The sequence below is a fragment of the Anabrus simplex genome, chromosome 9, assembly GCF_040414725.1.
Source record: "Anabrus simplex isolate iqAnaSimp1 chromosome 9, ASM4041472v1, whole genome shotgun sequence".
Lineage (NCBI taxonomy): Eukaryota > Metazoa > Arthropoda > Insecta > Orthoptera > Tettigoniidae > Anabrus > Anabrus simplex.
This window is the reverse complement of record NC_090273.1, coordinates 125,082,363-125,106,115: the sequence shown is the minus strand read 5'-3', so window position 1 is coordinate 125,106,115 and position 23,753 is coordinate 125,082,363. Positions and strand designations below refer to the sequence as shown.

Below are 23,753 nucleotides of genomic sequence, written 5' to 3'. Positions count from 1 at the left end.
GAAGAGCTGCGACCTTGACTGCCATTATAGGTAACCTTCTAGGAAGGGTAGGAAAAAAAATTCACTTTGTAATCAGTAGTAAGTTCCAGTAGTGATAATTTTCCGTACACTGTGTCAGTTGTACAGAAGTTCAAATTAAAAGTTATGGAATACGCAAAATTACATGGTAATAGGGCAGCAGGAAGACAATACCTACTTAACAGGGACAGTATTACACTACCTACCGGTAATTTGTGTTTCTACACAAATTAAATTTTCTGTAAAAATTTTGTTTGAAAATACAGTGAAATAATATTTTTCCTTAAACTTTCATCAAAATACCAGAGTGCATCTTATGGGCTGAAAAATATGGTGTAGTGTTGTTGGTATATTTTAACTAGGCATTATCTATGTGTTTGCAGTAGGGAGAAAGAAAGTGCAGCAAATTAAATCAGGCTTAAAAAATGCTTTGTAAAATCATATGAATATCTTCTCTTGTACAGTACGCATTTTTAGACTTCACGCCAGTGCCGAACATTATCTTTAGTTATGCCGTATTTTTTTGTGGCTGTACAATTATTGTGTATTTCCGCGGGTTTAGTAACCATTAACTTAAAATTGGCATCATAATGTCAAAGAGAACCCGTTGAAAATTTCCCAGGTATACCTGTTCCACGCGCATTTACAATACGACGAGCCATCAGAAAAATATTCCTGCTGTCTATAAAACTGTTACTTTTACTCATTGTCAGATATAACCGGCTGCCGCTATATACTCCTTGCTTGCCAGGTTCGGCCAACTTCAGCGGCTAGCGATGTATAGGCCTAATACAGACGCGAATGTTGAATGTCAACTAATGAGTTTATTGTACTGTGGTATGGCCATTCTGCCGTTATGTTTTTCATGGAAATTTTTTTACAGTACGCATTTTTAAAGCTACTGTATCTTTGTCTTCATGCTAACACCGAATACTGGCTTTAGTTAGGCCTGTGCCGTATTTTCTTGCAGCTGCACAATGATTCTTCATTTCTGCATGTTTAGTAACCACTAACTTAAAATAGCATTATAATATCAACAAGAACCCGTTGGAAATTTACCGGCAAAACCACCAGCAAAACCTATTTACAATACGACAATCCATCACGAAAATATTCCTGCTGTGTATAAAACTTAATTTTACTAAGTGTCAGGAACAGTAAACACGTTATAACTCTGGCACTGAGTACTCGTGACCTTTCTAAGAATTCGAAGGCTCGCTGTTTTAATGCCTTTCTGCGGATTTGAGAAACTGTTTTGTAGAGAGTAATTGAACGTCATTCTCTTTGCACTATTTCCGAAGATCCAGTGACGTTACACAGGAAATGTACAACCAGTTGTCACAGCTAGCTATGTATAATAGAGAGGTTGGTGTTGATGGTCAGCGAGTTTTGTGTGCGCGCATGCGCGGGATGAGGTTGAAAAGCAGCAGTGTGGTTACTGTAGTAGCTGTCAGTGGTGTTCATTACTGTTAGGTCACGAATGCAAGATGACCCCTGTTTTTTTCACATGAGATTCTGAGTAAACATTTCTCTGTTAACCTTCAATATAATTGTTAGTTAACACAAACTGATTAAAACTGCTTTTGGAGAGGGGGGAAAAGTTCTTCTAAAGCAATTTGTGCAAGCATGAGCTTCATACGTGCTGTTAGATGGTACTGTGGTTTGAATTCAGGCAACTCATTTAGCACAAAAGATGGGACTTAATGATTTTAAACATCCAGTGGGTGGATTGAAAGATTATAGATATGTGCTAGGTGAAACTACTGTCCTGGATAATGACACTACAGTGAGCAAAACTATTGAAATGTTGTAAATTACAAGGCTTTCATCAGTATTTATTGCAGACAAAACAGGGTACTTTTTCATCTTCTGCCAGATAAAAGCTTGGATTTCAAGGGCACAAAGTGTCATGGTAGCAGACTTAACAAGGAAAGGCTTACAGTTGTCTTGTGCTGTAATGGAAGTGGAACCAAGAAATTGCTACCACTGCATAGTGGGCCAGGGATCATATCTAGCTGGACAAAAGTCGTTTTGGGAAGTTAATTGAAACAATATTTTACCATATGCATTTCGTCTACCACTCTCTGAACTACACTAGCCTGAGTTTGTTTTGGCTCTCACTGTCATAAATCAAGATAAACGCTGAAGTTGCAAAGCATCAGCCACTTCCGATAGCCCGCCTTTTGATGCATTAGTTAACAAGGGACTCTATTTGTGATAATATGGCAAAGAAACGCATTAGTTTAATCTTGGTATTAGGTTGTCATAGTGGGTAAGCACTTATATTTTTAATGTCTATAATAACTATCAGAATTATATTCGTTGTGTTATACAGAGTCAGTTGTGACCAGTGTAAAATTAATGATCACTTTCAAATTCATTAAATTCCTGTAGACTTATAAAAGAAACTTGTAAGAATTCAGCCCTATTCATGACCACAACATATAGCATATAGTGTGTTCTTTAATTTCCATCCTTAAAATGTTGGCATATTTGCGCCTTTTTGATAAATATAATATTTTATACAAAACTAACTCTGCAAGCGCAGTGGTGTCTTTTGAAAAGATGGGAACTCTTCGAGGAGGTATTGTGTACAGGTGTTCAATTATATGGTTTGGCATAATAGCAGGCTTCATAGCCTGAGCCCCGCCATGTACAGAAAGACATAAATAAATAAATAAATAAATAAATAAATAAATAAATAAGTCTTCTAAGGACATTTTAAGAACTATTAAAAATATAAGACCGAGCTCGATAGTTGCAGTCGCTTAAGTGCGGCCAGTATCCAGTATTCGGGAGATATGGGGTTCGAACCCCACTGTTTGCAGCCCGGAAGATGATTTTCCGTGGTTTCCCATTTTCACACCATACCTTAATTAAGGCCACGGCCGCTTCCTTCCCACTCCTAACCCTTTCCTGTCCCATCGTTGCCGAAAGACCTATTCATGTCAGTGTGACGTATAGCCACTTGTAAAAAAAAAAAAGTAAGTGCTTTGAAGTGTAAAATTTGTATAAAATGGAAGAAAATGAAAGCAATGTGGTAGAAAGAAAGATCGTTTTCCTTACCAAATGCAGTGCATGGCTGGATGGAGAAGTGGTACAATTAATTAATAAAGACAAGGTTCTTGCAATGTTGAAACCTGGTCCTTCAAAAATGGGAAGACCAAGGTAGCTTTTTATTGAAAGTGGAGATAAAACAAAACGCAGACATATCCAGCCTTTGGTAGAAGAGAAATCTCGTGAAGAACTTGTATTGGCTGCACAGGTATCACTTAGGTCAACAAGGAAAAGGGATGCTGCAGGGATTCTTAAAGATATTGTGAAATCATCACCCCAAAGGGCTACGAGGTATAAGAGAGCTTTCAAATCACCATCAGTGCCTTCTGTGCGTTATAGCACAGAAGAAGCTTTAGGGTTTTTGATAGATGAGTTTTCAAAGACACAGTATGTCAACATACAAGTTGGGGCTATTCTCGCGTGCATCATTCTGGTCACTATCCCATACTGCATAATCCTGACTTCTGTCCAATGCATTTCCAATGCCCGCCTTCGAGAATCTCTTCACAATAACGTCTCTTGACACCATAACCCATGCCTGCTTAACCCAGTCACACACTAGTTCAACTGATGGCCTATTCATTTTGCCTGGTGGCGTCAGCTCATGCTCGCCTCCTGCCATCCATTCGGCATACAATTTACGTATGTTATCCTTGAAGGGCTTGTTGATGGAAACATCTAATGGTTGTAGATAATGTATGAGTCCACCAGGAATTACGATGAGATCAATTTTAATTTCCTGAAGACGTTTCTTCGTGTCTTCCACCAAGTGTCCGCGTAAACTGTCCCATACTGGCATTGCTGGGCATCAAAGCAGTGCCCCTGCTTTCTTTTTTGTGTCATGAATCTACAGATCCAACCCCGGCTTACTTTCAGATCCAAACAGCTGATTCCTCCTTCAGTCGCTAGTTTGTGCGCTTTGAAATGTAGCATCTCATGCAAGATACTTAAACGTGAAGACTGAATACTGGTACTGTCAAGAATGCAACAGATGGACGATACCTAATACCGTGATCACTTGACTGCCTGGGCAGGGAAACGCTCCCAGTTCACATGATAAGCTCTGCCAGACAGGTAGCGTTAAGCATATTGACAAAGACGGAAGAGTGGGAAGGAGGGCTGAATGTGACTTACTGGCTAGGAATGCGACCTTGGGGCCGGGGTTTGAGAGTTAGGTATTAACAACAGCTGGTCTCAACCGTTGTGCAGGTAGAAAGAAATGCAGCTGCTTCTTCTTCTTCTTGTACTGTCACATACAAAGTACCGTAACAGCAATTGGTGCTGTCCCAATATTTAATGTAGGCACATCCACGAAATACCTAAACTTTATTTTGTGTATGTACCATATGTCTTTGACAACGTCAGAAATCAATAAGAGTTATGTGCGGAGATTTTTTCCTGCAATTTCAAATGTTAAGAATGGGGTGCGAGATATACGCGGTGACAATAAAATGTCAAACCTAGAGAATTCCCGATAAAAATTCCTTTTGTCCAGCTAGATATGATTCCTGGCCTACTGTGCACTGGTTATTGGAAAACCATGCAATCTGTGGTGATTCAAGCATGTGCAATATTTTTCATGCAAGTACTTCCAACACGAAAGTGTGGATAACTTCTGTGGTATTTTAAATTTTATTACGTGCATGGAATGCAAAGCTTGGTGCAAAAAACAGGGAAATTGCACTCTTCATTGATCAGTGTGCTGCTCATCCCCCAAATGTTCCGAATTTGAGAAACAAAAATCATTTGCCTCCCACCAAACTGCATGATTAAGCTACAGCCATTAGATCAAGGAATAATATTGTGCTTGAAGCAAAGGTATCGCAAGAGGCTGGTGCCAAGAAGATTGGCTGCACTGGAATCATTGAGGCTGCTTGGAATTTTGGGGAGTAAAATACCATTCAGAACTGTGTCAGTTTAGCTGGTTTGTTTTGGTCATGTTCTTGATGATGATGTCATGCTAAATGTTCTGAGAGTAAAGAATGGCACCAGATAGGAGGAGACATCTCTTTCAAAACATACGTCATCGTTGATGATGATCTTCCTGTTGTGAAACTATGACAGAAGATATAATATTGTGAACAGAAGGCAGAACAGGATGAAAGCATTGAGCCAGATACTGAGCCAATTCCTATGGTGTCATAAGTGATGGAGAAAATTGACATAGTGAAGTGATATTTGTGTAGTTTCAAAGGTGATGACGATGCAATGACTTCATTAAACAAGATGGATAGTCCATTTTAAAATTAAAACCAACAAAACCGGGCGAGTTGGCCGTGTGGTTAGAGGCACGCGCCTGTGAGCTTGCATCCAGGAGATAGTGGGTTCGAATCCCACTGTCGGCAGCCCTGAAGATGGTCTGGGGCTATACCTTAATTAAGGCCACAGCCGCTTCTTTCCAACTTCTAGGCCATTCCTATCCCATTGTCGCCATAAGACCTATCTGTACAACCCTAGGTATATATTTCGAACCTGTGTAAATATTCATGTTCGACTGTTCATGTACTGTATTCATATATTGTAGATTTTGTGTTTTCATTATGTTTCCCGCTACTGACATCCAAATACTTAACTGCCCAACTGCCCAAATTACGCCAGCAAAATTTACAGTGCACTGATGACATATGGGTAACATTTCTTTAAATTTGTGATTGTGCTATGAATGCGGTGGTATAGGTCCCGCAAGAAGAGCTTGCCAAAGAAAGCTGCGCAGAACATCGGCAGTGTTCGGGTGGGCTCGGTAGTAGCACTGCACGCCCCCCCTCACTTCACTAAATCGCCTTACTGCCAGCAGTTGTTAATGAACCGTCTGCGCTGGCGGTCTGGCTAGCTGAACTGTGACCAGCGTTCGAGTGAAATCTCAGCGTGTATGTAATGCCTTATTGTAGTTATAACCAGAGCCAGGACACATTACCCTATAGCTGAGTTGGCGAATTTATGACACGCGAACACGATTTCTGTGGCACGTCAGACCACATATTTTAATGTTTTTAACATGTAATAAATAGGTCGAAAATCTAGCAACGTAGCACATTTTAACATTACACCTTAATAAATTATATCCAGTTAATTCTGTGGTCATATTTAAACAAAAATATACCTTATTCTTAAAATGTACCTGTTTTTAAAATGCAATTTTTAATACAAAGTAAAGTAATAAAACATTCAGTCGAATGGATTTACAAGTTATGCAAGGTAATACCTAATTGAAGTCAGATGATGAGTTTAAAGGAAAATAACATGTGGCACACTAGACAGTAAAAAGTAATACACAAGACCTTAAATAACACGCTAGTTGGTAAAGGTTTGCCATCGCTGCCCTATAGCATATTGATATTGTTGGACGTGCAGAATCAGAAACATTGAATGAAATAACAATAACAAACAAAGAGATCAAGAATTATGTGATCGTAATATAGCGGTTAACTCGCCCAATGGCTTATTCTAGTCCGCATCTTCTGAAAGAGGTTGAAAGCTGCTCATATCGCCTTCACTGTCATCTGCGCTATCACTAACGCTCTCTCCGTCACTGTCACTATCGTCCTCCAGATTAATGATTATGCTGTCTGATACTTCATCCATTATGTGATCGCTCGCGATATACTTATTCTCAGTGTCGATTACGTGCCTACATCGACTCGACCATTCTTCTGCCCCAATTGACCCAATTCCTTCCATCAGCAATGTTCTTGCATTATCGAGCCTGAAAGTAACATTCCTTTGTGTTACATAATCTTTAACTTGAGCCCAAATCATTTCGATTGGGTTCAAGTCTCAATGGTATGGCGGTAGGCGCAAAATCGTATGCCCATATTTAGCAAGTAGTCTGTCGATTTTATATGACTTATAGCATGATTTATGGGATTTAATCAAAGCGTGCAGTTGGGGTTTTATCATCTCTGTAGAAAACGGAATACCCTTATCAGTCAACCAATCCTGCATAACTATTTTTCTGGATGATAATGTGGGTGCACGCTCACATTGGACATTATGGTACGAGGCATTATCAATCACGACAACAGAGTTGGGTGGCAAATTAGGAATTAATTTCTCTGTCAGATATTTCTCGTAGTTTCTATAGTTCATCTCATCGTGATAATCCCCTCTTGTTTGGTTGAATTTGAAAACCAACAAAGCATTTGGAACGAAACCTGCATCTGAACCGGCATGTACTTCTATTAATCGTTGCCCTTTCGAAATAGGTGACTTCAGTCCATGAAGAGTACTGTCGCTCCAAGCACTTGACTTGGTGTGCGAACTATGAAAATATGTCTCATCAGTGTAAACAATAGGCCTACCCTCTTGTCGGTACCGCTTTATGCTTTGTATGTACTGCACACGTAAGAGCCTTATGTCAGGCTTCTTCATAAGTATTCCACACATGTCTTCTGTCTTCCTCCATCGGAAACCTAGGCCTCAAACTATCTTGATTAGTGTTCTTACGCAACCTTTAAACTGTATATCCTCAACCAGTTTCTTACGGATCTTTTCAAGCGTTGGTCTCTCGCCTTCGGTATTGTGAAAATTGTGAATCGTGCGCCTGACCGCGCATTTCTCAAAATCGTCTAATTCACACTTCTTGACAGACTCGGTCTTCACTTTCCAGGCGTTGAACATGAATCCCCTTCACCCCTTTCGATCTTCTTTGCGTCTCGTATTACATTCCGCACGGACCTTTCCGACACACCCGTTGCTTCGGCCACTTTCTTTTGAATAGCACATAAGTTTCCAGTGGGGTGGGTTTCGTTTTTCATGAATTTATACACATTATAAATAACTTCTCTAGTTTGACTGTGTAAAGTTTTAGCACTCCGTAATTTAGAACGAAACGGGGGCATCGCTACGTACACTGAATATTATACTACAACAAACTCACTTTCAGCTACGAAACATAAATAAAATATTAATAATTCAAGCACACGCTTCTTGCTTCTTTTCAATACATGCTTGATAGAGAGCTGTACACTGTGCTTCTCAGTGAGCGGTTGAGTAACAATGAGCCCGGCAATCAGCATTCGGGCGACACACAGGAGCCCCGCAACGAGCTTAAACTTCGCCAACAGATATTGGTCTCTGCGCACGTTTGAGTTTCGGCAAGCTCTTGTTGCGGGACCTATAGTTAATATTAATCGTGCAAATTTTAACATACATACATACATTATCATTATAGACTGTAATGCCTTTCAGCGTTCAGTCTGTAAGCCTCTGAGAATTAACTAACCAAATTTTTGTAAAATATTTTCACCGCCTTGTCAATACTTATACATTTTATTTTATTTAATTACCGTACATGTACATGTACATGTTTCGAGAGCCACCGCTCTCTTCTTCAGCGGTGCCAAACATTAATTGATCCTTGGACTATGGTACAATGGTATAATATAACAAGTATATATGAATTTTTTCCTTGTCCAAATTTAACATTTACTTGTCATTTAGTGGAAATCCTTAAATAAATCAATTTTTAAAATAATAGATAACATCTGTAAATAGTCTTTATCCTAAAATCGTAAAATCATAAATAATAAATATCAATTCATAAAATAATAAATAACATCTTTAAGTTAGTTATCCTTTACAATGTTTCTTCTCTCTTCTTTCTTCTTAAAGTCTGCTATAATTTTCTAGACCTCGTCCAGTTCTTCATTCCATCTAATTTATCCAAAAATTAAAATGATGTGATATTGGTCTGAACCCAAACAATATGTCCTCCTTCCTTCCTTGTTGCCAATCTGCTACTCTGCTACTGGTTACGCGATAACCACGCTGGTCGCTTTCTAACCGTCAAACTCTTCAGCTCGACTGGTTGCCAAAATTTAACCTTGACTGAAGTATTCTTGTACTAGTTTTTTTTTTTTTTTTTTTTCCTAGGGGCTTTACGTCGCACCGACACAGATAGGTCTTATGGCGACGGTGGGATAGGAAATGCCTAGGAGTTGGAAGCAAGTGGCCGTGGCCTTAATTAAGGTACAGCCCCAGCATTTGCCTGGTGTGAAAATGGGAAACCACGGAAAACCATTTTCAGGGCTGCCGATAGTGGGATTCGAACCTACTATCTCCCGGATGCAAGCTCACAGCCGCGCGCCTCTACGCGCACGGCCAACTCGCCCGGTACTAGTTTGAATAAACAAACGTGTTCTGCTCTCTGCTGTCAATGACAAGGTCACCAGTCGAGCTGAAGAGTTTGACGGTTAGAAAGCGACCAGCATGGTCATCGCGTAACCAGTAACAGAGTAGCAGATTGGCAACAAGGAAGGAAGGAGGACATATTGTTTGGGTTCAGACCAATATCACATCATTTTAATTTTTGGATGAATTAGATGGAATGAAGAATTGGACGAGATTAAGAGAAGATATTCTGATATGAGAGGTCTAGATAATTATAGCAGACTTTAAGAAGAAAGAAGAGAGCAGAAACATTGTAAAGGATAACTAATTTTATAGATGTTATTTATCATTTTACGAATTGATATTCATTATTTATGATTTTACGATTTTAGGATAAAGACTATTTCTTCTTCTTCTTCTTCTTCTTCTTCTTCTTCTTCTTCTTCTTCTACTTTTATGACCACATAGGATCACTTTAGTCAGTCCGTCGTTCAGGTCTCTTTGAAGGGATTGTTCGGGCTTTGCGGTCCTCCCAGTACTTCTTCAGACGCTCCGATCTTCGTGCCCTTTCCTCAGTTGAAAATGTGCGTGTTGTTGGTTTGTTTTGTGTAAGGGTAAAGCGGAGGTTTGTATTCTTGAGTTTTGTATTCAATTTTATCTTATTTTTGGTGTCTTCTGTTGTAAGGCCTATTTCCTTCAGATCCTCTCTTACTTCTCTGATCCATTTACATCCTGTTGTGGTATTTTTTGAGACGAGATTGTGTTGTACTAGTTGTTTCAGAAGTCTCGAATCCTGCATCCTCATGATGTGTCCAAAGAATCCCAGTCTCCTCTTACGCATAGTATCTGTAATGGGCTCTAGCTCTTTGTACACGATTTTGTTAGGTATTAACCGCCACTGTCCATCTTTCTGGTATTTTTTGTTGATGCAGGTTCTTCCAATCCTCCTTTGAATTTTCTGGAGTCTGTCAGTCTTAGATTGTTTATTCAGGTAAAAGAGTGTTTCTGCTGCATATGTAGCTTCCGGTTTTATAACTGTGTTGTAGTGTTTTATTTTTGTATTTATTGATAGACATTTCTTTTTGTAGATATACCATGTTAATTTTTGTGCTTTAGCTAATCTATTTGTTCTTACTTGGATTGAGATTTTTTCATTTAAGTTATGTGTTATTACTTCTCCAAGATATTTAAACTGAGTTACTATTTTGATTTTATTACTATTTATGGTGACTTCTTTTAGTTGTGTTGGTTTTTTGGGCATAATTTCTGTTTTCTCAAATGATATTTTGAGGCCAATTTTATTTGCAATGTTTTGAAGTTCTGATATCTGGGTTTTTGCTTCTTTTATGTCCACTGCTAGTAATGCTAAATTGTCAGCAAAACCCAGGCAATTTGTTTTGATTTTTCAGCCAATCTTTATTTTGGGGGGACATTTTCTAAACCATTCCCTCATTACCATTTCTAGAGCACAGTTAAATAATAGTGGTGAGAGCCCATCTCCCTGCCGTAGTCCAGTTTTAATTTCAAATGTGTCTGATGTTTCACCCCTAAACTTCACTTTTGATTTGGTATTGGTGAGAGTCAATTTTATCATGTTTATTAATTTGGGGTGTAGTCCAAGGTGTCTTAAAATTTTAAACAGAGATTCTCTATGGATGCAATCATAAGCTTTCTTGAAATCTACAAATGTTATCACCATATCTCTGTTTCTTCTGTTATAGTCCATTATCAACTTAAGACTCATGATCTGATCAGGACAGCTCCTCCAGGGTCTGAAACCACCTTGATATTCTCCTAGTTCTTTCTCAAGTTGTAAACTTATCCTATTAAGGATGATTATTGAAAATATTTTGTATGTTATGTCTAGGAGCGAGATTCCCCTGTAATTAGGGTCGGTTTTGTCCCCTTTTTTGTGCAGTGGATGAATGAGGGCTGTTATCCAGTGTTCTGGTAGTTCTTCTTTAATCCAGATAGAGACAAGTTGTTGATGGAGGGCAACTTTTGCTGATATTCCTGCATATTTCCAGATTTCCGCAATGGTCTGATCTTCTCCTGGCGCTTTGTAGTTTTTTAATTTATTCAGAGCTTGGTAGACTTCCTTTATTGTGGGGGGATTGATGTTCTCTGGTGATGTTTTTATCGGGGTGTTGGTGTCCAAATGAAGGAGTTCTGTAAGTTCCTCACAATTTAAAAGCTTGTTGAAATGTTTAGCCAGAATTTCTGCATTGTCTTTATTGTTATGGGCCAGCTTACCATCTTCATCCTTCATCAGTAGGGTCGGGGGTTAATATTTTTGGAGCTGCTTTCTGAAGGTTTTGTAGTAGTCCCTTGATTGAGTTTTACTGAACTGTTCTTCAATTAACTGCAGGGTGTCCTTATGATGTTGTCTTTTTATTCTTCTTAAGACTTGGGTAGTTTCTTTTCTGTTTTACTAGCTTTTGATAGGATATTTCTGTCTTTTGGGACTGATGTAATAGCCATGCCTGATGTCTTTTCTCTACTGTTTCATCACATTCACTGTTCCACTATTGGTGTTTTTTACGTGGTTTAATTGGAGCCAGGTCTTCTGCAATTTGTTTAAGGTTGTGTACTAAGTCTTCAAGTTTATCTGTGATTTTTATTTTTTCAGTTGCTTTCTGGTAATTTTTGTTGTTGATTAGCTCGGTAGGATCTATTTTTCTTTTAGTTTTAAGGGCTTGCTTTTGTTGTCTTCTCTGGGGAGTGAGTTTAATTTTAACTACGTACTGATCTGAACCTGTGTCTATTCCTCGTAGGACTTTAACGTTATAGATCTCTTTGTGGTGGTATTTGTCCATGCACACGTGATCCAGTTGCCATTCTCCTTTAGTGTAGACAGGGTGTTTCCATGTTTTGAATTTTTGAGGTTTCCTCTTAAAACATGTAGATTTTGAGATTAAATTATGGTTTCTACACAGGTCAACTAGTCTCTCCATTTTTATTTGTTTTCTTGTGTGCTGGCCATTTTCTGACTATGTCACGGTATTTTCTTTCTCTGCCTAGTTGAGCGTTGAAGTCGCCTATTAATAATTTTATATGGTGTTTGGGGATGTTATCTATGGTCTGGTCCAATAGGTCCCAAAATTCTCCTGTTTCCTCCTGGTCTTTTGAGGAGTTGTTTTCATCATTAGTGGGAGCATGGGCATTTATTATAGTATAGATTTTATTAGATGCCTTTAAGGTGAGCGTTAAGTCGTGGAGACTGTGATCTGAATTCTTGAACTGAGTTTATTATTTTAAGGCTGACCAAAAATCCTGTTCCAAATTGTGGGACATTCTTCATCACTCTCTTCCCGGGTATACCTTTATAAAGTCTGTACCCTTGAGATTCCAAGGCATCCTGGTCAGTGTTTCTAATTTCCTGTAATCCCATGATAAGAATTTTGTGTTGGTCCATTATGCTGGTGATCACTTTTAGTTTACCGGTTTGCATGAGTGAGTTTATGTTGTGTGTAGAGAAGTATGTTATCTGCTTTGGTTTGATTCTTGATTTTGTCTCATTCGCGTATGTAGTACTGGGGTATTTCCGTGCCTCTGACTTCACGATGTCTTTCAGGTGGCAGCCCACCGTATCCGAATGCTGCCTTCTCTGAACTCTTGGTTCAGCCGGTGGAGTATTCCTTAAAAGACCTTCCATGGTTGACTGTGTGGGACTAGGTCCCGAATTAACCTCTGGATGTGATCCAGTGAGGTGATAACGAGGCCGCTCCTCTGGAGTACAGGCGCCTTGTGCAGCCGCCCCTAACCTGGAGAACAGACTCTGCATAATGGATCCCAGTGGCATTTCCTCCACTGTGGGGACCATCACCCCAACCAGAGGGGCTCATTCGCCCGAAGCCATTGGGCCCCTTAGGGAGTCAGGTTATTTCCCACCGCCCAACACTCGGCGTTGGCAGTTTTACAGCTGGGTGCCAGACCAGCAAACCCTCCTCCTTTCTCATTCCGGACTTGGGACAGGACAATGGCGGAGTTTAAAGACTATTTATAGATGTTATCTATTATTTTACAAATTGATTTATTTAAAGATTTCCACTAAATGACAAGTAAATGTTAAAGTTAGACAAGAAGAAATAATTATTCTTTCAGATGTAAATAAGGACATAAATTAACATATAGAGATTAATTTAATAGATTACATTAGTTAGGAAATTTCCAGTAAAATCTGCAACAAATGACATAGTAAATAGGAAAGGTGAAACTAAGAGAAATTGTTGTAACAATTTTCAAAATTCATATATACTTGTTATATTATACCATTGTACCATAGTCCAAGGATCAATTAATGTTTGGCACCGCTGAAGAAGAGAGCGATGGCTCTCAAAACATGTACTTGTACGGTAATTAAATAAAATAAAATGTATAAGTATTGACAAGGCGGTGAAAATATTTTACAGAAATTTGAATATAAGTCAATACGGACCAACATGGTGAAAATAATCAATTAACTAACCGTCGCCACAATCCTCGATTTGCAACTAGTGTTGTGGCCTCATTTAGTTCTATACCTCTTATCTTTAAATCGTTAGAAACCGAGTCTAACGATCATCGTCTTGGTCTCCCTCTACTTCTCTTACCCTCCATAGCAGAGTCCATTATTCTCCTAGGTAACCTATCTTCCTCCATTCGCCTCACATGACCCCACCACCAAAGCCGGTTTATGCGTACAGCTTCATCCATCGAGTTCATTCCTAAATTATCCTTTATCTCCTCATTCCGAGTACCCTCCTGCCATTGCTCCCCACCTGTTTGTACCAGCAATCATTCTTGCTACTTTCATGTCTGTTACTTCTAACTTATGAATAAGATATCCTGAGTCCACCCAGCTCTTGCTCCCGTAAAGCAAAGTTGTTCTGAAAACAGACCGATGTAAAGATAGTTTCGTCTGGGAGCTGACTTCCTTCTTACAGAATACTGCTGATCGCAACTGCGAGCTCACTGCATTAGCTTTTCTACACCTTGATTCAATCTCACTTACTATATTACCATCCTGGGAGAACACACAACCTAAATACTTGAAATTATCGATCTGTTCTAGCTTTGTATCACCAATCCGACATTCAATTCTGTTGAATTTCTTACCTACTGACATCAATTTAGTCTTCGAGAGGCTAATTTTCATACCATACTCATTGCACCTATTTTCAAGTTCCAAGATATTAGACTGCAGGCTTTCAGCACAGTCTGCCATTAAGACCAAGTCGTCAGCATAGGCCAAACTGCTTACTACATTTCCACCTAACTGAATCCCTCCCTGCCATTTTATACCTTTCAGCAGATGATCCATGTAAACTACGAACAGCAAAGGTGAAAGATTAAGCCCTGTCTAACCCCTGTAAGTACCCTGAACCAAGAACTCATTCTACCATCAATTCTCACTGAAGCCCAATTGTCAACATAAATGCCTTTGATTGATTTTAATAATCTGCCTTTAATTCCATAGTCCCCCAGTATGGCAAACATCTTTTTCCTCCGTACCCTGTCATATGATTTCTCTAGAACTACCAAACATAAACACAACTGCCTATTCCTCTCGTAGCATTTTTCAATTACTTGGCGCTTACTGAAAATCTGATCCTGACAGCCTCTCTGTTGTCTGAAACCACCCTGGTTTTCATCCAACTTTCTCTCAGTGACTGATTGCACCCTCCCTTCCAAGATGCCAGTGAATACTTTGCCTGGTATACTAATCAATGAGATACCTCGATAGTTGTTGCAATCCTTCCTGTTCCCTTGCTTATAGATAGGTGCAATTACTGCTTTGCCCAATCTGAAGGTACCTTACCAACACTCCATGCTAATTTTACTACTCTATGAAGCCATTTCATCCCTGCCTTCTCACTATACTTCACCATTTCAGGTCTAATTTCATCTATTCCTGCTGCCTTATGACAATGGAGTTTATTTACCATCCTTTCCACTTCCTCAAGCATACTTTCACCAACATCATTTTCCTCCTCCCCATGAGCTTGGCTGTTCACAACACCACCAGGATGATTTCCCTTTTACATTGAGAAGATGTTCAAAATATTCCCTCCACCTCTCCAGTGCTTCCCTGGGATCTATTATTAGTTCACCTGAATTACTCAAAACACTGTTCATTTCCTTTTTCCCTCCCTTCCTAAGATTCTTTATTACTGTCCAGAAAGGTTTCCCTGCTGCTTGACCTAGCCTTTCCAGGTTGTTACCAAAATCTTCCCATGACTTCTTTTTGGATTCAACAACTATTTGTTTTGCTCTGTTTCTTTCATCTACGTACAAATCCCTGTCTGCCTCGGCCCTTGTTTGGAGCCATTTCTGATAAGCCTTCTTTTTACGTTTACAAGCTGCTCTCACTTCATCATTCCACCAAGCTGTTCGCCTTTTCCCATCTTTACACACAGTTGTTCCTAGGCATTCCCTTGCTGTTTCTACTACAGCATCCCTGTGTGCCACCCATTCACTTTCTATATCCTGAACCTGCTTACTGTCTACTGTTCGAAACTTCTCACTAATCATATCCATGTACTTCTGTCTAATTTCCTCGTCCTGGAGATTTTCTACCCTTATTCGTTTGCAGACAGATTTCACTTTCTCTATCCTAGGCCTAGAGATACTTAGTTCACTACAGATCAGGTAGTGGTCTGTATCATCGAAAAATCCCCAGAAAACTTGTACATTCCTAACAGATTTCCTGAATTCGAAGTCGGTTAAGACATAGTCTATTATGGATCTGGTACCCCTAGCCTCCCATGTGTAGCGGTTAATAGCCTTATGTTTGATGAATGTATTCATAACAGTTAAACCCATACTAATGTCCTCTCCGTGTAAGGACGTACCCTAAGGGTGCAACCTTGCCCTTTCTCCCCTGTAATATTAAGATATTGATTTATGGTTACTTTTCTTGCTGTTGGGTCTTTTTCAGTGTCGGTAACCATACAGTTTAGGGACCCTACTTGCCGATACGACGTCTTACATTTACCGTTAATCTGGCACGTTGGCAACGTTCAATCACTGCTCTAGCGTGAAGTGCATGTTGCCACCGCATCGCTTTAAAGTCACTAGTGATACATTTGCGAGAATATTTAAAGCATATTTTCTTTTTCTGTGGGATTGTAAATCTATTTGGCTAATACCAGGTAAGTAGGATTGTGGCATATTCGGATAATGCATTTAATAACATAGTTTGTGTGAAATGATGAAAGTGCTCAAATACGTCAGTCTCATGTCTAGATCTACCGGTACATGAAATAACTCTTGCGGGACGAAATTTTGGCAGTAGAACTTATGACATTATTATTTTCAAATCCGCAGTGAACTTGAAAGCTGACCTAAATTCCGTTCACGGAGCTTGGCACATTAGTATTCCTATATGTTTCCTGATAAGCTTGAGGATATAACCAGCCTGCAGGCTGAAAATATGCCCAGTAATCTCTCTCCTTACTGGTTACCGGTATTGAAGAGAGAAGGAAATATTCGCGCAAAAGAAAGGGAAGTCATTGGATGTCTGGAACTTTCGAAAATCACACTGCAAAGACTTATTAAATAAATTGCATCGTTTAACACGCCCCTCTTTTCAAGAATATGGTTATAGTACGCCTACTGTATATCAAAATAAAGACAGATAATTTAAGTGAGAAAGTGTGTTTATTTCCTTAATTCCTCATTGAGGAGATATTCATAATTATCTTGATTTATTTCATCTTATCTTTTATCATTTACTAGGGTAGGGAAACATTCATTATCGGTGTTTACATTGAGGTTAGTTTGTTATGGTTATGTCTGATGATTTTAATATGTAACCAGGCAGGTTGGCAGCAATGATCAGCCATTACAAAAAAGAGAAAAGAAGAGCATCGGGCGGCGATATTTACTTTCTGGGGTATTTCCTTACGTGGCAATTACTATAGCACAGAAGTCCAGCAAACGCTTCCCATTCCCATTAGCTTCCATATCTTCCCCACATTTATCAATCACCCTTTCGTATCCTTCAGTTCTATTCCCAACTCTCGCATTGAAATCGCCCATTAGCACTATTCTATCCTTGCTGTTGACCCTGACCACGATGTCACTCAATGCTTCATAAAACTTGTCAACTTCATTGTCATCTGCACCCTCACATGGTGAATACACGGACACAATTCTTGTCCTAATTCCTCCAGCTGACAAATCTACCCACGTCATTCGCTCATTTACGTGCCTAACAGAAACTAAGTTGTGTGTAATGGTATTCCTGATAAAGAGCCCTACACCAGACTCTGCCCTTCCTTTTCTAAGACCCGGCAAGTACACTTTATAATCTCCTGGCTCTTCCTCATTATCGCCCCTTACCCGAATATTACTTACTCCTAGCACATCCAGATGCATCCTCTTTGCTGACTCAGCCAGTTCTACCTTCTTTCTTCCATAAGCCCCATTGATATTGATAGCTCCCCATCAAATTCCATTTCGTTCGCCAAGTTGTTTCCAAGGGGTCCCTCGCCTGTCAAATGGGAGTGGGACTCCATTACTCCCATAGGTCCGAGGCTTGCTTAAAATGTTCTGAGCTCGGTAAATTCATGAAGCAGGATGCTACCCTACTTGCACATAGTCCAAGTGAGGATCTCTCCTCTAACGGGTTTTGGACCACCGGTGAATTGTATAGTCCTAGCCGCCTGAGCACAAGGAGGGCCATGACTCAGAATATGTCCGAGATGCCCACTCCCATTCCATAGCAACTGGTATCCCGACTCTCAGGACCACTTACTAGGCCACTCAGCCGTTGCCCATGGTTCACGAACTAGGACGTGACTACAGTAACCAACAAACATGAACCATAATATTCTTGGAATTTTAGAATGTGAAAAATCATGAAATTTAGACTGGCGAATCGTGTATCTCTCTCCTTACGAATGAAGTGTAAATGTGCTACCTGACAAAGGTTCTCTATGATTTTCTCCTAGAGATCAAACTCACAATAAACGGGCCCACCCAGTCCCTACCAGCGGTAAATGAGAGAGAGCTACAAATCTGTTCAAACACTGCTAGAAAATATTATTTCATTTTCTAATTCAACTATTTAAATTTTCTACCTTTTGGCGACTTAACATTTGTTGCATGCGGGCTCCTTTTATACCGTATGATACTAATTCTCTGTAGGCCTAAAATGTTCCAACGCCCGGTAGCCACCCTTTTCCTCATCCGGAAAGTCAGCTGCTGCTTCGGTCAAGCCGCTTATAAAAAGTTCCGTTGAAATGCCGCCACGTTATGCAATAGTTAAAACATTAACGTAATTAGAGACCTACCCTAACAAAACTCACTTCATCCCCTAAATTAAATAGGCGTAAAATTTCATAAGATCACAACCCAAAATCCAGTGCACAGTATTTTGACAACTCAACAAGCAACTACATTAATAAATATTCTGTAATAGGAAATAAAGGATCCACAACCTTGCTCTCATATGCAAAAAAAGAAGAAAAGAAAAACAAATAGGCCTGCCTTTGCTAAGGAGCATACTCTATCCAAAGTTGTTGCTACGCTACTCTACAAATTTCATCGCTGAGAAATATGGCCACCGAGACTCTGCCGGTGTCCCTGAGGAGCCACTTCTTAATTTTGCAAGTTTCTTCACCACCTGGGAAAACTGTGTTGTGCCATTTTCGCAGTATTTCCTTCATTGGCGTGTTTAGTCCTCCGCAGTTGTGCTGAAAGCATTGGATTTCTTACTTCTGTCTCTGAATTCGCCGCTGTAAACGTCCCAAATTTCTGGGAAGGTCTCGAATTTTTTAATCAATTCACTAGTGTCCTTCCAGGACCATTCACGTTTTTCCTCCATTTCTGAAAAATAAATTTGAGCATATGTGTGTGATGACTGCATGAATGTAATTATGTTTTCCAACTTAAATTACAATATTCACGGAAACAACTGTGTGAAATATGATCACCTACTTACCAACTTACGCCTTCCACTTGCACAAAATAGGATTGGGTTCTATTGGTGCAAGTAACTTGTGAAAGCTCAGGAAATGTCCTTCACACTGCTTGCACAAGACTGGCTGCAAGCTTCTTGTCCAAGAAATTGTTAACTGCTGCAAGTCAGCTTGCTGGGGAATTTAGACTTGCAAGTGGTGCAGTAAGTTGCTCTGTGCAAGTAAATTGCTGCAAGAACTTGCCGTTGTAAACATAACCTTAATACATAAAATTCTGTCCTCTGGTGATGGTTTTATTAATTAACATTTTTCTTCTTGCAAAGTTTTTCCATGCTCCCATTAAATCGCATTTTGTTTGCAGTATTTTGTGAACTTCAGTTGTTATTGGTGTCGTGTTGCTGTATCTAATAATATTTTATTTCTGTTACTTCAGGTCATGATTGTAGCATACGTCTTTGGAATATGGACAACAAGACTTGCGTTCAAGAGATAACAGCGCATCGTAAGAAATTTGACGAGAGTATCTTTGATGTCGCATTCCACCCTTCAAGGCCGTACATTGCAAGTGCTGGGGCTGATGCTCTAGCAAAGGTGTTTGTGTGAAGGCCAACTGATGTAGTAAGATCAATGACTATGGCGCACATAATTATAAATATACACGCAGCGGGTCGGGGATGGGGAGAAGCAGCGCTGTTTTACGTTATTTTGTGAATCTCGTCTCGTCGTCATCGTGGTGATGAAAGTGTTGTCTGCGCCCAGTGAAATGTGACACCAAGAGGCAAGAAAATAACTGGCTAGGAAAGAAGAATGTATTTACATATGGTAAGTTTCTAGTGGTTGGGGAAATGTTAGGAACTTTTCAAGGACAATGAAACTTTAAAGGACGTAAATTAGCCAAAGGATGGTATGAGGGCAGTGGACTTGGCCACACCCACCTCCCTAAAATTATTTATACCATTATTGTAACATCCCTATATGAAACTGTTTTAAATTTAAACTGGTACAGAAAGTATTTCAGTGTAGGTTTTTTCTTTCCTTTACCAAGAAAGAGAGAAAGAAGACAGTTAAGTTTAGAAACTACTTGGTCTAGACAGTATTTTTTTTTTTTTTTTTACTGCTTGACCTGTGAGAGCTCTTCCTCTTTATTTTTCTTGTACAAATAAAATCAGAACTATTGGAAGTATTTTATAATCCAGATTTCGTCCCCGGAAAAATCATACATATATATGTACTCAGCATGCCTCTTTGTTTTCAAACGGAAGATGATGGGCGACTCCCCTCCCCATACCTGAAAGAGCAAGAAGATATATATATATATAATATATATAAAAAGAATAATTTTAAGATCCAGGTCTGGTCTAAAGAAAGGTCTGCTATACCATATATTGTATATGTTAACTTATAATTGTGAAAAAATTATTTTAATTTTTTAAAATGAATTTTTGTTTTTAGAAATAATCTTGCACTGTTGCTATTGGCACATGCAAGTGGAAGTCAATGAGGCAAAAAGAAAAAAACAATTATCTTTAGCGAGACAGAGAAAGATTGTGTGTTTAACTGTAAAATATTGTATTTAAGGTAGAACTACTATGTAGCTCCATGATGTATAAGTTCAGTTGTATGCAGTTTGTTGGGAAAGTTCCGGCACTCCTTTTGCAATTGATTTTAATACAGTTATAAATGTTCGGAACCTTTTTTTACGTTTTGAAAACGCTATTACTGAGATTATGTTAAACATAATAATTATTACTATATATACATACGATCCAATTTCATGGAAAAAATGTTTAATATTTCAATGCCTTATTAAAGTATATATTAGTAGTGTTTATAATTTCCAGATTTGATATTTATGCCCTAAAAATCTACCATTTATGATGAATTGAGTCACTTCTCACTGGAAATTGATACGAGATTTATTATAAAGCTATTTACATACATGGGTTCTTAATCTCTTTTTCTTTCTCTATAATTTTCCTTGTTATTTCTTATTTTCTTCCTTGGTAAAGTGCATCAGGGTGTCCAGATTTCCACAGTTATGAGGACTAGAAGTTTTCCTCTTACTCTGCTTATGTTGTACAACAATCTTATGAACACACAGTAAAAATGCACGTTTCTCCTCGTGATAGTGGATATTATTTTTTATATACTTTTACATCCAGAAGGGAGTAAATGTGGTTCCTTCTGCTGTGGATTTTAACAATCTCTGTTGCACCTGATCCATAATACTATATCAGTTTGACTGTTGGCATCTCTTTCTCCTAGTTGGTGATTAAAAAAATTTAAGTTTGGAATTGTCAAACAAAGGACAATACTAGCAACATGGTCATTCTGGAACTGGAAATATGCAAAGGAAGGATGCTATGCCAAGGCAAGGATGCCATAAAAGCAAGTAAGACAATGAAAATCAGTTTTTCAGTGTTGAAACTTCTTTATTTTGAGTAGAAAATAGAAATTCAATGGTATAATTGGTGAGAATAGTGATAGTTGGATGAGTGAGGGTAGAAATTTGCAAAAGGGTAGGGAGGGTTACCATTTTGAAGCCTGGATCAACTCTGGACCTTCTGGTAAGTAAGCAGTTCATATTAGAAGCAATAAAGATAGGAGGAGGAGGAGGAGTGATAAAAGTTGGTGAGGCTAATGGTAGGTATAACCTGTGCATCAGATTGGGTGAGTATCTTTGGGTCATAGTGAATCGGTTTGAAACAAGTTTCAAGGCTAGTAATTTGGCAAATTGAACATAACTCTCAAAATGTCCTCAGGGTTCACATCATTACATCACAAAAAGCTTATTTGTTACAGGCAGCATTCTGCTCTCAGTTGACAAATTTAGTTTGCAGAAGTATGTAGTGAAATGTGCATGTCATAATGAAGGTAAGAACTAAAGAATTGTAACTACTCATTTTTTTTTAAATGAACACACAAGATTTTCAAACAGATCGAGAGTGACAAATTCTGTACCCAAGGGTCTTGGAGCGCAAAGGAGTATCAATAAAGTCTTCCATAGATTGTGTATAACCCTGCTGTTTAGCCCCTTTAAACCATAATTACTGACACCATTTATCAGTGTTTACCATGTGATACAAAGGAAATAAACGTTCATTAAAACATACTTCAAAGACAAGAAGCTAGAAATGGCTAAGGAATTCACATACAGGAAGAGCACAACAGGCTAGTGTGGGTTCAAGGAACAATAGAAAAATGAGACCAGGACAAACATGAAAACACAGAAGAACAAGGACAAATTATCACGTCCTCACACATTGTTTTCGTACATGGCCTCTCTGTCAAACTCAGTTTTTCCTGGTCCTTTTCTTCTCAGCCACAAGTGAGGTTGCTCTTGTTCTTACCCACATTCGTCTGTCTCTCTCCTCCCTGTTGCTTCATTGACCCATCCTTGACTGCTGCTGAATATGTTCCTATCTTCTTGTCTTTTAAGTTTACCATTTGCTCCAAAAAACGTAAAAGTAGTTAGTGGGACGTAAAGCAAATAACATTGTTATGTTTTCCATTTGGATAAAATATATAATACCATATTTATACGCTTAATGGATGCACTTTTTTTCCCATTTTTTTAATAACAAAAACCTAGGGTGCACCATTTGTGCAAGGAAAAAACTGAAACGAAAAACTTAGTAATTACTGGTAAAACAAAACGGTACACATTTTATTGCTACTACTACAGTAAAGCTTACTGTGTAACTTCAGTACTTCAACTTATTTCATCAACACAACATACTGCTGCAGGCGTTCCAGTAACACTAGATTTTCAGCTGTTCAGTGAATTTTGTGTATGTTAAAAAGAACCAATTATGATTAGAGTTTTCACACTTTGATGTTAAAAAGCTTGAATTTAAACTGGGCTACTCTATCCTTAACTCTTATACACACACTAAAAATCCTATACATTCGACACTCCATGTTGTATGATATTGGCATGTTTGAGATCTTTGGTGTGTACCCGACAGAATAAATTAAAATCAGCTATGAATCGCCCAAAAGAATTCCAGTTTACTCTGCCATCTGGTAGACTGAAACAGCACATCAAAATTGGTACACAGACAGCCTAGATGATATCTTATTAAAATGCCTGCACACTGTGATAAATCCATATGTTTTTTATAATTATTATTATCATCATTATTAGCACCACTGAGTCTGTTAATATTTCCATTTACTAGTTTTATTGCATACTGCAGTCCAACCCATTTTAAGATTTTAAATGATACTAAGACTATTTCTGTTGAAAAATGAAATGCATCCATTACGTGGAAAAAATTTTCCTCCTAAATTGGAAGGGGAAATTGGGGTGTCTCTGTTGTGTGGTGGCATCAATTACGAGGCTAAATACGGTATGATGTAAATAACTGTGTGTGAATGCATCTTATTTATTGGTTCATTTTTTAGTTTAGGCACTATGCTATCATCTTTAGAACTGGCAGTACTATTGATCATGTAATACATCACACAAGTGCATATGTCAAATCTAGATCATACTCATTTAGGCATCGCATTAGCAGAATTAAGAGGACAACATTTACAAACGCAGTAGTTAGAATTTTATTTCATTAATTCCTTCAAATAGTTAATTTAGATTGTTATTTTTTTGTTTCCGAATTGGGCCAGCTATGGATTATTATTATTATTATTATTATTATTATTATT

The 23,753-nt window shown here is 38.6% G+C and overlaps 1 protein-coding gene across 1 annotated transcript in view; it reads left to right on the top strand.

Moving 5' to 3' along the window:
- The window catches only part of Cka (Connector of kinase to AP-1), a 256,304-nt gene extending 235,121 nt beyond the window's left edge, over positions 1-21,183 (top strand). The window contains exon 13 of the mRNA XM_067153572.2: positions 19,522-21,183. Coding sequence (XP_067009673.2) covers positions 19,522-19,691 — 170 coding nt within the window. The 3' untranslated portion in view covers positions 19,692-21,183. The remainder of the gene's footprint in view (positions 1-19,521) is intronic.
- The last annotated feature ends 2,570 nt before the right edge of the window (positions 21,184-23,753 follow it).